At 38.1% G+C, this 12,801-nt stretch overlaps 1 protein-coding gene across 8 annotated transcripts in view; it reads right to left on the bottom strand.

Moving 5' to 3' along the window:
* Nucleotides 1-12,801, bottom strand: part of stxbp5l (syntaxin binding protein 5L) — a 125,311-nt gene that overhangs the window by 47,519 nt on the left and 64,991 nt on the right. For all 8 annotated transcript variants that reach the window (XM_058392513.1, XM_058392515.1, XM_058392518.1 and 5 more), the window contains exons 6-7: nucleotides 2,755-2,818; nucleotides 2,404-2,487 (exon numbers count right to left, since the gene is read on the bottom strand). In XM_058392513.1, coding sequence (XP_058248496.1) covers nucleotides 2,404-2,487; nucleotides 2,755-2,818 — 148 coding nt within the window. The remainder of the gene's footprint in view (nucleotides 1-2,403; nucleotides 2,488-2,754; nucleotides 2,819-12,801) is intronic.

Raw genomic sequence — 12,801 nt, 5'->3', positions numbered from 1 at the left:
CTCAAGGTTCTCTAGTTTCCTATAACCTCCAAAAAACATGCCAGTGGGTGGATTGGCTAAGATAAGTTGCTACAAGGTGTGAATGAGTGTTTAGTCTCCAGTGTTTGGGAGTTTCTAGAGAATAAATTGGCTTCTAAGGAATATTTTAAAATGCCATTTTAATGTTCGTCTCAGTTTTTAATGTCTTATTCTGTAAGATGTGTGTACGTTTTTACTGACCTCACACTCAGAAATAAAGGTGGGGCAGGATGGTACCACTGGGGCATACAGTATATATTTAATACTTTAAATATGTGTCTTTCACCTGGAAACAAATATAGTATATCAAAAATGTAAGGTACATAATTGGACCTTAAGATCAACACTAGGACACTAAACTTTTATGAGTTCTGCACAACCATTGTGTAGTATAAATAATGTGAGTAGTGTGTTTACACTGAACTAGATGTAATGCACTTCAAGTACCTGGATGATGCACTTATTTAAGTGAATAAATGAAGTGTGGAATGTTGAACACTTCATGCACTGAACACTCACAGATTTGCTTATGGCGCTGGATGAGAAACAAATTTCAATATGGCTGACACTCTGGTGGACATCTTACAAATGTCATTTAAATTAGTCCATGCTTTCAACATTTTAAAAATTCACAGTATTCTGCTAAAGATAGCATAATTGCATTAAGTGCATTAGACATCATTTATCGTCAGCTGGTAAATGGCTTAAACGCTGTGTTCCATTTGAGATGATCTTCTTTTAGCTTTTCCCTTCAGGGGTCACCACAGTGAATCATCTCTCTCCACCTATCCCTATCTTCTGCATCCTCAACACTTGCCTGCCTGGCAGCTCCATGTCCAACATTCTCCTACCAACATACTCACTCTCCCTCCTCTGGACATGTCCAAACCATCTTAATCTGGCCTCCCTAACTTTGTCCCCCCAGATGTCCAACATGAGCTGTCCCTCTGATGTACTCATTCCTAATCCTGTCCAACCTTGTAACTCCCAAAGAGAACCTCAACATCTTCAGCTCTGGTACCTCCAGTAGCTCTGACTCCTGTCTCTTCCTCAGTGACACTGTCTCTAAATGATACAGCATGGCTGGTCTCACCACTGTCTTGTACATTTTAGATGATACTACCTCTAAAATTCATAGACTAGGCACTATAGTACAGTGCGCAGTATTAGCGCATAGTGAGTAGTATGTCATTTGGGACACAGCTTGAGTCTTGGGATACATTTGTTCAGTGGACTCTAGTTTTATTTTTGGTTGTTAGCGCTCTACAACCAAACTAATGATGGTCACTCATGTTGAAGCAGAGTTGAGCAATTGGGGATATATTTGCATATTTTTTCGAACACTGATAATGAGAGATGGTTGCTTGGTTCAGCTCTGCATGCATTATTCAGTGTTTTGCTCTGCAGCCTGAGGATACCGCGCTAGCTGTAACAAGCCTTGATATTTTGTTGTGTGAGGGCATCACATGTCATATGACCAATAAACGCTCGATAACTCCATAACATTTTTAAAATCAGATTTTTAATGTTATGAAAAATTACACTTTCACCTTCGGCTCCTCGGTGCCGATTTCATCGAGACTCTTAATTAATTCAATGTTCACTTGAAACTGTTGCCAACTGTGAGGTTTGGGCGTTTCCATGGGAATGAGATCTTTATTGTAAGATTAATATTTTGTCTGTGCTCTGTGTCTGTCTTCCTCTCTCAAGTCCTCTCTTTCATTATAAAAACACTTTCGCACATGCTGCTTTGCCAGACGCACATCAAAACTAGCAATTACCAGACCCCTAGATGCTTCCACTTAGAGACATCAACAATTGCTCTTGGAGCTCCTTTACGGCAGAAAAAAACCCATCTTTCTCTGCATGAATCAACAGACTACTGGGCACTGTTACCACATGGAGTTTATGAAACACACATTACAGGGTCAGAGAAAGACAGCGAGTTTGGAAACCTCACTGTGCAAGTGAATGCTTGACTTGTGGAAGAGAGCAATGATGATTCAATAGGAACTGAATTGCGGCAGCTCACTGTACAAGGAGGTCCTCTTCCAGAAATGAAATACACTGAAGCCACAGACATGTGCCAGGCTGCAATTTTACACACACACACAGAATATAATCAGCAGAATCAGATACAAAAACGTGACTTCCATTTAGCTGTGTTTTTGAATCCGTACCAATAGCTGCTGCCAAATCTGCAGAGCTGAACGCAAGAGATTATTTATACAGAAAGCAAGAATAGAAATGGTAGTAACGTCTTCATTTTTTTTTTGTTTTGTTTTGATTTAGATATTTTTCCCCCTCAGTATTTATGTTTCTTTCAAAGCTGAACCAATTTTTCAGGCATGTTTTAGGACTGCATGCTGCCAGAGACGCTCTCACCTCATCATAGTAAATTCTGAAGTCAGCTCTTTTGGATCGCAGGTCCCACATGACTATAGTGCCGCTCTCGAAGCCAATCAGCAGCTGAGAAAGAAGAATACCCAGAAAAATGTTTTTTTTTTTTTTTTTTTAAAGAATGGCTTACAGAAACAGTAAAATGGACCAGGACCAGACATGAAACGGCCAGATCACGGCCTAACAATAACTCATCTAAATTGTTTTTACAAATAAAAAGTTTAGAAACTAGCAGGATTTTGTGGCCAGATCAATAACCAATTATCAATACACCATGTAGTAACACATACTCTAAATGTCTGAAGAGACAGTAAAAGGGAAACATTTCTCTCGTACCTTCCCTTCGTCTTTTGGGCTGTCACTCAGGTGGACAACAGGCCCGGGGTGTGTCTTTGTTGATCTGTGAAAAAACAACAAAAATGAAGAACAGTAATAAGGATATATATACACACTCACTGGTCAATTTATTAGCTGACCTGTATATTTATACAGTTTATGCAGATCTAATCAGTCAATCATGTGGCAGTACTACAATGCATATGTGCATATCATGACAATGTCAATCATACACATCAAGAGCTTCAGTTAATCACATCAAATATCAGAATGAAGAAAAGTGTGATCTCTGTGACTCCTGGGATTTTCCCACACAACTGTCTATAGAGTTCACACAGATGGCTGATTAGATAACTGCATAAATGTGCAGCGGTTCCTAATAAAGTGGACAGTGGATATGCGAGTGTATTTGAATAAGATGTCACACTATGTGATGTAATGCCTCTGTTATTTGTCTTCTGTTGAAAGAGGGAAAAGACAAGTGTCGAGAAGATTTGAGAAAAAAGAATGGACTCGTTATAAGAAATGAGAGAACAAAGCAAACTTTGTTTTTGACCTCTCTCCCACACATACACATCTCTAGTTTGACAGAGGAAAAGGAATTGCCTTTTTAATGTGCTTTTAAGAAACTAAAGTTCGGCAACAAAGTCTCATCATTCAAAACATATAGCTGTGGGTCGACATCTGTGTGGAAAAGAAATAAATAAGAAAAACACTCCAAATGAGAAATATTCTATAATTTGAACACATTCATAAAATCTAAATCTGCCAGGTTGTGCTGCAATGCAATTTATAGTTGAAACCCACTGTGTCCTCATGTCAATAAATTATAAACCCCTACAGGCTTTAGAAATGTATGATAAAAAAAAACTAATTTCCCCTCTTCAATTACATTGTACAGTATATCAGGCTTGCCTGACCTCTAAAACATCTTTACAGCAACTTTAAATACAACTTAACAACCAAGACATGTATACACAGTATAATTTGTACAGAATATGAATATGAGAGGAAATATTACTATAAGCCACCAGCATGTAGCTTTGTTTAACCTGAGCGTAGGCAGGTTGTATGATCGCCTGTGAATCTCTTCCTTTTGTGTACAACATTCACTATATTGCCAAAAGTTTTGGGACACCCTTCCAGATCAATGAATTCAGGTGTTGTTTTTCAGGGGTTTGGCTCGGCCCCTTAGTTCCAGTGAAAGCAACTCTTAATGCTTCAGCTTCATACCAAGACATTTTGGACAATTTCATGCTCTTTGTGGGAACAGTTTGGGGATGACCCCTTCCTGTTCCAACATGACTGCACACCAGTGACCAAAGGCAGGTCCATAAAGACAAGGATGAGCGAGTTTCGTATAGAGGAACTTGACTGACCTGCACAGAGTCCTGACCTCAACCCCATAGAATACCTTTGGGATGAATTAGAGTGGAGACTGCGAGCCAGGCCTTCTCATCCAACATCAGTGCCTGACCTCACAGAGGAATGGTTAAAAATTCCCATAAACACACTCCTAAACCTTGTGGAAAGCCTTCCCAGAAGAGCTGAAGCTGTTATAGCTGCAAAGGGCGGGACAACTCCATATTACATTCATGTGCATGTAAAGGCAGATGTCCCAAAACTTTTGTCAAAATAGTGTATGTCAAAGTGGAAATGCACTAGAATCCGGGGATGTAGAGAGGACTCCCATTGTCAAGTCAAGAAAGAAAAAAAAAAAAAAAAAAAGAGTAGCCGAGTCAGGATTGAGTCTTAAGGGGTCAAGGTCAAGCTAAGATCACAGAACAAAAGCAAGGAAGAGTCTAGATCAATATCAAAATCCAGCAAATAATTTTTGAGGTCGGCTTGTTGGCCCAGTTATTATGCACCATTTTATATAAGAAGGACTTGCGTTTTCAAGCTTTTTGTATGTGGAAAAAAATAGACATCACAAACATTATTATTATTATTAGTAGTAGTATTATTTTACAAATTCTCATTTGAGACCAGGACCATGTTATCATGGTCATGCAAAAAAAATTGTGCTGAACTACATTACCCATCAGCCACAGCAAATCACATGACCATGTCACATGCCACTGATCACTCACCTGTTTCATGTTGCTCCTCATTAGCACCCTGTTTAACTTCTGGATTCTTTAGGTTTCATTGTCAAGCTTTTGTTGTTGCTGCTGTATGTGTTGTTTTGTGTGCCACACTCTTGTTTTTTTCCTTTCTTTTTCATGGTCTTAGTTGGATGGTTTTATACTTTTCACAATCAATAATCTGCACTCGCATGCACTTTCACCTCCAGTACGTTCCACATATTTAGCAAGACTGATGCTCAAGACTACAGACAATTTCAAGTCAATACAGCAAATGTCTTGAGACCATTTAGACTATTTGTAGTGCCCTACAAGAACCTGCTTCAGACTTTCGTTCATTCAGAGGGGGCTATACAGTCAATCTCGGGTCAGGCTTAAAATGGAAAGTTCAGGCAAGAAGCAGTACCACCAATATAAGACCTCTCATAAGAATGGGAGTCAGGGATATTTTAAACTGAGACAGAATGTAAATGTAGACTTGTTTCTAGGGTGCAATCAAAGAGCCACAGATGGATGCATCAGATGCTGAACGATAACTTCGTCTCCATGTACATCTGTGTTCTTTTTCAAGACTCTAGAACAGCTCCACTTGACCCACCATCCCTTCAAACAGAAGGATGATATTCATTAAGCCTCTTCTCTGTCCTGCACACTGGTGATGGAATAGACTTCCTTTGTCCAAACAGCTGAGTCACAGTCTGTGTTCAAAAACAGACTGAAGACCTATCTCTTCACCCAGCACTTAAATGAATGCTTCCTGACCTCTTTGTAAAATCATGATGTGTTTTTGAGTCTGTGCAGCAGTTCTTTAGGTCACTCTAGATACAGATGTCTGCCAAATCCTGTAAATGTTATTATAGATGCAACAACTATGTCTGAAACCTTTAAATTTGCACTTTCATGATCCTCAGCTCACTGCTTCATCAAATGACCTCCAGTCAAACACTTCAAAATCCTCACACAAAGTCACCTGATTGCGTCTGTTTGCAGTCGCACTTCTCTACTTTAAATAACCCAGCCTCTCAGTGTTATAGTGCGAAGTCTCGCTCTAGCATTGTCCCTGTGATGGTGATGAGTCCAAGCTTTTGCACTCTCTGTGTCTTGATTAGTGTTTTGACCACAGCCTGCATCACATTTACTGATTGTCTACTTTCTGCCTGTTTGCTGATTGCCTGACCGTTTCTGATTGCCAAGCCGACTGGTATGTCTACTACAGTGGTTTTAATAAAACGAGAAAGCCTGTGCTTATTTGTTTAATGTGAGTAAAACATTATTTGAAGGATAAATGAACGCTGAAGGCTATTGTCCAATTAGATACAACAGCAACATGGCAATGTGGAGGTATGGAGCGTCCTCGCTGTTTTAAATCCTTTTTGGACTTTTATTTAACAGATATTCTACATGTACAAAATAAGAATGAGATTTTTCTAGCTTTTATCTCTTTGCACTATTTGGTACACAATTTCTACGTCATGTATCTACTGTAAAAGCCTCTATTTAACCTCTGTTTAACGTACTGCACCATAACTCTTATTTATTAATGCTACTTAATTGCTGTTTGCATTACTGATGTGTCTCATACTTTTGACCATGTACACTGTTACCTTAATTCATTGCACCATAACCTATTTATTTCAGTTAGGGTTTCTGTTATTTTCACTACATTTCATAACCTAACCTAACCTTTTTTAACCAGTACACTGGTATGCCAGTAGAATGGAAATGGACAGATATTTTCAATTAGTATAAACAAATGAATTGAATTATTTTGGTTGTTTTAATGAGTCTGCTCTGTTTGGATAACCTTACACAGAATTTTAGTGGTTGAAGGTAATGCTTTTAAATTTATAGATAGTTATGAACAAGCACTTGGAGCATCTCAAAGAGCAGAAATGGATTTGATATCAGCATTTACTTTGAAGATATGAACATTTGTGTGGAAAATATATTGTTGTTGTTGTTGTTTAAAAAAAAGCAAACAAAAAACGTTTCTATGAATATATTGCCCTTAGTAAGCTAGGTAAAAAAAAAAGAAATACAAAAGACTACTAAACATTCTCTTTTATATGAGCTATTAACCACTACTGTGGATTGTGACATCTTAAAAAGTCAATGCTGAACACAGGAACCCCCAAAACAAGTGCAAATTCCATTTTTTCGCCTCTGGTAAAAAGCGTTAACCTAATTTGTCCATGTACGAGTTTTCTCCCAATATTTGTACCTCTTAAGCACAATAGCACAGGCTTTTTTAACTTGTGCATTATGCTATAAATTTTTAGACAACATACCATGTATCTCTCTAATACCTATTTAATCTCTTACATTAAACACGGTTTGCTTTGCTCTAAACAGAAATGGCAAAAGAGAAATGATTTGAAGAGGCACAGGAATAACAGCTCATTTTCAAATCCTAAATTGTTCCCCTAAAACTTTTCACTTTAATTTGTGTCTGTGATATAGCAGTGTTCAAGCTGGGTTTTATTGCAGTGTGCATTTATAACTCCTTAAAAATCTATTATGTACAGCAGAGCTGCAATCACATCTTTCCCAACACCTTCATTTTGTCCTGGTCTTAACAGTACACGGCTCTCTTGTTTACAGTATGTTTACTGCTGTTTATAGTAGATGTACTGCTGTTTACAGTGTGTGTACTGCTGTTTACAGTATATGTTTACTGCTGTTTACAGTATGTGTATTGCTCTTTACAGAATATATACTGCTGTTCACAGTGTGTGTACTGCTGTTTACAGCATGTGTACTGCTGTTTACAGAATATGTACTGCTGTTTACAGTGTGTGTACTGCTGTTTACAGTGTGTGTACTGCTGTTTACAGTGTGTGTACTGCTGTTTACAGTGTGTGTACTGCTGTTTACAGAATATGTACTGCTGTTTACAGTGTGTGTACTGCTGTTTACAGCATGTGTACTGCTGTTTACAGAATATGTACTGCTGTTTACAGTGTGTGTACTGCTATTTACAGTGTGTGTACTGCTGTTTACAGAATATGTACTGCTGTTTACAGTGTGTGTACTGCTGTTTACAGAATATGTACTGCTGTTTACAGTGTGTGTACTGCTGTTTACAGTATATGTACTGCTGTTTACAGTGTGTGTACTGCTGTTTACAGTATGTGTATTGCTGTTTAGTGTGTGTACTACTGTTTACAGTATATGTACTGCTGTTTACAGTGTGTGTACTGCTGTTTACAGTATGTGTATTGCTGTTTAGTGTGTGTACTACTGTTTACAGTATATGTACTGCTGTTAACAGTATGTGTATTGCTGTTTACAGAATATGTACTGCTCTTTACAGTGTGTGTACTGCCGTTTACAGTGTGTGTACTACTGCTTACAGTGTGTGTACTGCTGTTTACAGTGTGTGTACTGCTGTTTACAGTGTGTGTACTGCTGTTTACAGTATGTGTTGCTGTTTAGTGTGTGTACTACTGTTTACAGTATATGTACTGCTGTTTACAGTATGTGTATTGCTGTTTAGTGTGTGTACTACTGTTTACAGTATATGTACTGCTGTTTACAGTATGTGTATTGCTGTTTAGTGTGTGTACTACTGTTTACAGTATATGTACTGCTGTTTACAGTATTTGTATTGCTGTTTACAGAATATGTACTGCTCATTACAGTGTGTGTACTGCTGTTTACAGTATGTGTATTGCTGTTTACAATGTGTGTACTGCTGTTTACAGAATATGTACTGCTGTTTACAGTGTGTGTACTGCTGTTTACAGTGTGTGTACTACTGCTTACAGTGTGTGTACTGCTGTTTACAGTGTGTGTACTGCTGTTTACAGTATGTTTAATGCTGTTTACAGAATATGTACTGCTGTTTACAGTGTGTGTACTGCTGTTTACAGTGTGTGTACTGCTGTTTACAGCATGTGTACTGCTGTTTACAGAATATGTACTGCTGTTTACAGTGTGTGTACAACTGCTTACAGTGTGTGTACTGCTGTTTACAGCATGTGTACTGCTGTTTACAGAATATGTACTTCTGTTTAGTGTGTGTACTGCTGTTTACAGTATATGTACTGCTGTTTACAGTGTGTGTACTGCTGTTTACAGTATATGTACTGCTGTTTACAGTGTGTGTACTGCTGTTTACAGTGTGTGTACTGCTGTTTACAGTATGTGTACTGCTGTTTACAGTATGTTTAATGCTGTTTACAGTGTGTGTACTGCTGTTTACAGTGTGTGTTGCTGTTTAGTGTGTGTACTACTGTTTACAGTATATGTACTGCTGTTTACAGTATGTGTATTGCTGTTTAGTGTGTGTACTACTGTTTACAGTATATGTACTGCTGTTTACAGTATTTGTATTGCTGTTTACAGAATATGTACTGCTCATTACAGTGTGTGTACTACTGTTTACAGTATATGTACTGCTGTTTACAGTGTGTGTACTGCTGTTTACAGTATGTGTATTGCTGTTTACAGTATGTTTAATGCTGTTTACAGTGTGTGTACTGCTGTTTACAGTGTGTGTACTGCTGTTTACAGTGTGTGTACTGCTGTTTACAGTATGTGTTGCTGTTTAGTGTGTGTACTACTGTTTACAGTATATGTACTGCTGTTTACAGTGTGTGTACTGCTGTTTACAGTGTGTGTACTGCTGTTTACAGTATGTTTAATGCTGTTTACAGTGTGTGTACTGCTGTTTACAGTGTGTGTACTGCTGTTTACAGTGTGTGTACTGCTGTTTACAGTATGTGTTGCTGTTTAGTGTGTGTACTACTGTTTACAGTATATGTACTGCTGTTTACAGTATGTGTATTGCTGTTTAGTGTGTGTACTACTGTTTACAGTATATGTACTGCTGTTTACAGTATGTGTATTGCTGTTTAGTGTGTGTACTACTGTTTACAGTATATGTACTGCTGTTTACAGTATGTGTATTGCTGTTTACAGAATATGTACTGCTCATTACAGTGTGTGTACTACTGTTTACAGTATATGTACTGCTGTTTACAGTATGTGTATTGCTGTTTAGTGTGTGTACTACTGTTTAGTGTGTGTACTGCTGTTTACAGTGTGTGTACTGCTGTTTACAGTATGTTTAATGCTGTTTACAGCATGTGTACTGCTGTTTAGTGTGTGTACTGCTGTTTACAGTATGTGTACTGCTGTTTACAGTATGTTTAATGCTGTTTACAGCGTGTGTACTGCTGTTTACAGTATGTGTACTGCTGTTTACAGTATGTGTACTGCTGTTTACAGCATGTGTACTGCTGTTTACAGTGTGTGTACTGCTGTTTACAGTATGTGTACTGCTGTTTACAGTATGTTTAATGCTGTTTACAGCGTGTGTACTGCTGTTTACAGTGTGTGTACTGCTGTTTACAGTGTGTGTACTGCTGTTTACAGTGTGTGTAATGCTGTTTACAGCATGTGTACTGCTGTTTACAGAATATGTACTGCTGTTTACAGTGTGTGTACTGCTGTTTACAGTATGTTTAATGCTGTTTACAGCATGTGTACTGCTGTTTACAGAATGTTTAATGCTGTTTACAGTGTGTGTACTGCTGTTTACAGTATGTTTAATGCTGTTTACAGCGTGTGTACTGCTGTTTACAGTGTGTGTACTGCTGTTTACAGTATGTGTACTGCTGTTTACAGTATGTTTAATGCTGTTTACAGCGTGTGTACTACTGTTTACAGCGTGTGTACTGCTGTTTACAGTGTGTGTATTGCTGTTTACAGCGTGTGTATTGCTGTTTAAAGTATGTTTAATGCTATTTACAGTGTGTGTACTGCTGTTTACAGTATGTTTAATGCTGTTTACAGCATGTGTACTGCTGTTTACAGTGTGTGTACTGCTGGTTAAGTGTGTATTGCTATTTACAGTATGTTTAATGCTGTTTACAGTATGTGTACTGCTGTTTACAGTGTGTTTAATGCTGTTTACAGTGTGTAGTGCTGTTTACAGTATGTTTAATGCTGTTTACAGCGTGTGTACTGCTGGTTAAGTGTGCATTTCTATTTATAGTATGTTTAATGCTGTTTACAGTGTGTATAATGCTGTTTACAGTGTGTGTACTGCTGTTTACAATGTGTGTGCTGCTGTTTACAGTATGTGTACTGCTGTTTACAGTATTTTTAATGCTGTTTACAGTGTGTGTATTGCTGTTTACAGTGTGTCTACTGCTGTTTACAGCGTGTGTACTGCTGTTTACAGTATGTGTACTGCTGTTTACAGCGTGTGTACTGCTGTTTACAGCGTGTGTACTGCTGTTTACAGTATGTTTAATGCTGTTTACAGTATGCGTACTGCTGTTTACAGTATGTTTAATGCTGTTTACAGTATGCGTACTGCTGTTTACAATATGTTTAATGCTGTTTACAGTATGCGTACTGCTGTTTACAGCATGTGTACTGCTGTTTACAGCCTGTGTACTGCTGTTTACAGCCTGTGTACTGCTGTTTACAGTGTGTCTACTGCTGTTTACAGTATGTTTAATGCTGTTTACAGCATGTGTACTGCTGTTTGCAGCGTGTGTACTGCTGTTTACAGTATGTGTACTGCTGTTTACAGTGTGTCTACTGCTGTTTACAGTATGTTTAATGCTGTTTACAGCATGTGTACTGCTGTTTGCAGCGTGTGTACTGATGTTTACAGTATGTTTAATGCTGTTTACAGTATGTGTACTGCTGTTTACAGCGTGTGGACTGCTGTTTAAAGTATGTTTAATGCTGTTTACAGTATGTGTACTGCTGTTTACAGCGTGTGTACTGCTGTTTACAGTATGTGTACTGCTGTTTACAGCGTGTGTACTGCTGTTTACAGTATGTGTACTGCTGTTTACAGCATGTGTACTGCTGTTTACAGTATGTTTAATGCTGTTTACAATATATGTACTGCTGTTTACAGTATGTTTAATGCTGTTTACAGCATGTGTACTGCTGTTTACAGTATGTTTAATGCTGTTTACAGTATGTTTAATGCTGTTTACAGTGTGTGTACTGCTGTTTACAGTATGTTTAATGCTGTTTACAGCATGTGTACTGCTGTTTACAGTATGTTTAATGCTGTTTACAATATATGTACTGCTGTTTACAGTATGTTTAATGTTGTTTACAGCATGCGTACTGCTGTTTACAGTTTGTTTAATGCTGTTTACAGTATGTGTACTGCTGTTTACAGCTTGTGAACTGCTGTTTACAGCATGTGTACTGCTGTTTACAGTTTGTTTAATGCTGTTTACAGTATGTGTACTGCTGTTTACAGCTTGTGAACTGCTGTTTACAGCATGTGTACTGCTGTTTACAGTTTGTTTAATGCTGTTTACAGCGTGTGTACTGCTGTTTACAGTATGTGTACTGCTGTTTACAGCGTGTGAACTGCTGTTTACAATATATGTACTGCTGTTTACAGTATGTTTAATGCTGTTTACAGTATGTGTACTGCTGTTTACAGCGTGTGAACTGCTGTTTACAGTTTGTTTAATGCTGTTTACAGCGTGTGTACTGCTCTTTACAGTATGTGTACTGCTGTTTACAGCGTGTGTACTGCTGTTTACAGTATGTTTAATGCTGTTTACAGCATGTGTACTGTTGTTTACAGTATGTTTAATGCTGTTTACAGTATGCGTACTGCTGTTTACAGCGTGTGTACTGCTGTTTACAGTATGTGTACTGCTGTTTACAGCGTGTGTACTGCTGTTTACAGCGTGTGTACTGCTGTTTACAGTATGCGTACTGCTGTTTACAATATGTTTAATGCTGTTTACAGTATGCGTACTGCTGTTTACAGCATGTGTACTGCTGTTTACAGTTTGTTTTGATGCTGTTTACAGTATGTGTACTGCTGTTTACAGCATGTGTACTGCTGTTTACAGTTTGTTTAATGCTGTTTACAGCGTGTGTACTGCTGTTTACAGTTTGTTTAATGCTGTTTACAGCGTGTGTACTGCTGTTTACAGTTTGTTTAATGCTGTTTACAGCATGTGTA

Source organism: Hemibagrus wyckioides, linkage group LG06 (genome assembly GCF_019097595.1).
Source record: "Hemibagrus wyckioides isolate EC202008001 linkage group LG06, SWU_Hwy_1.0, whole genome shotgun sequence".
NCBI lineage: Eukaryota > Metazoa > Chordata > Actinopteri > Siluriformes > Bagridae > Hemibagrus > Hemibagrus wyckioides.
This window is presented reverse-complemented; position numbering and strand designations above follow the sequence as displayed.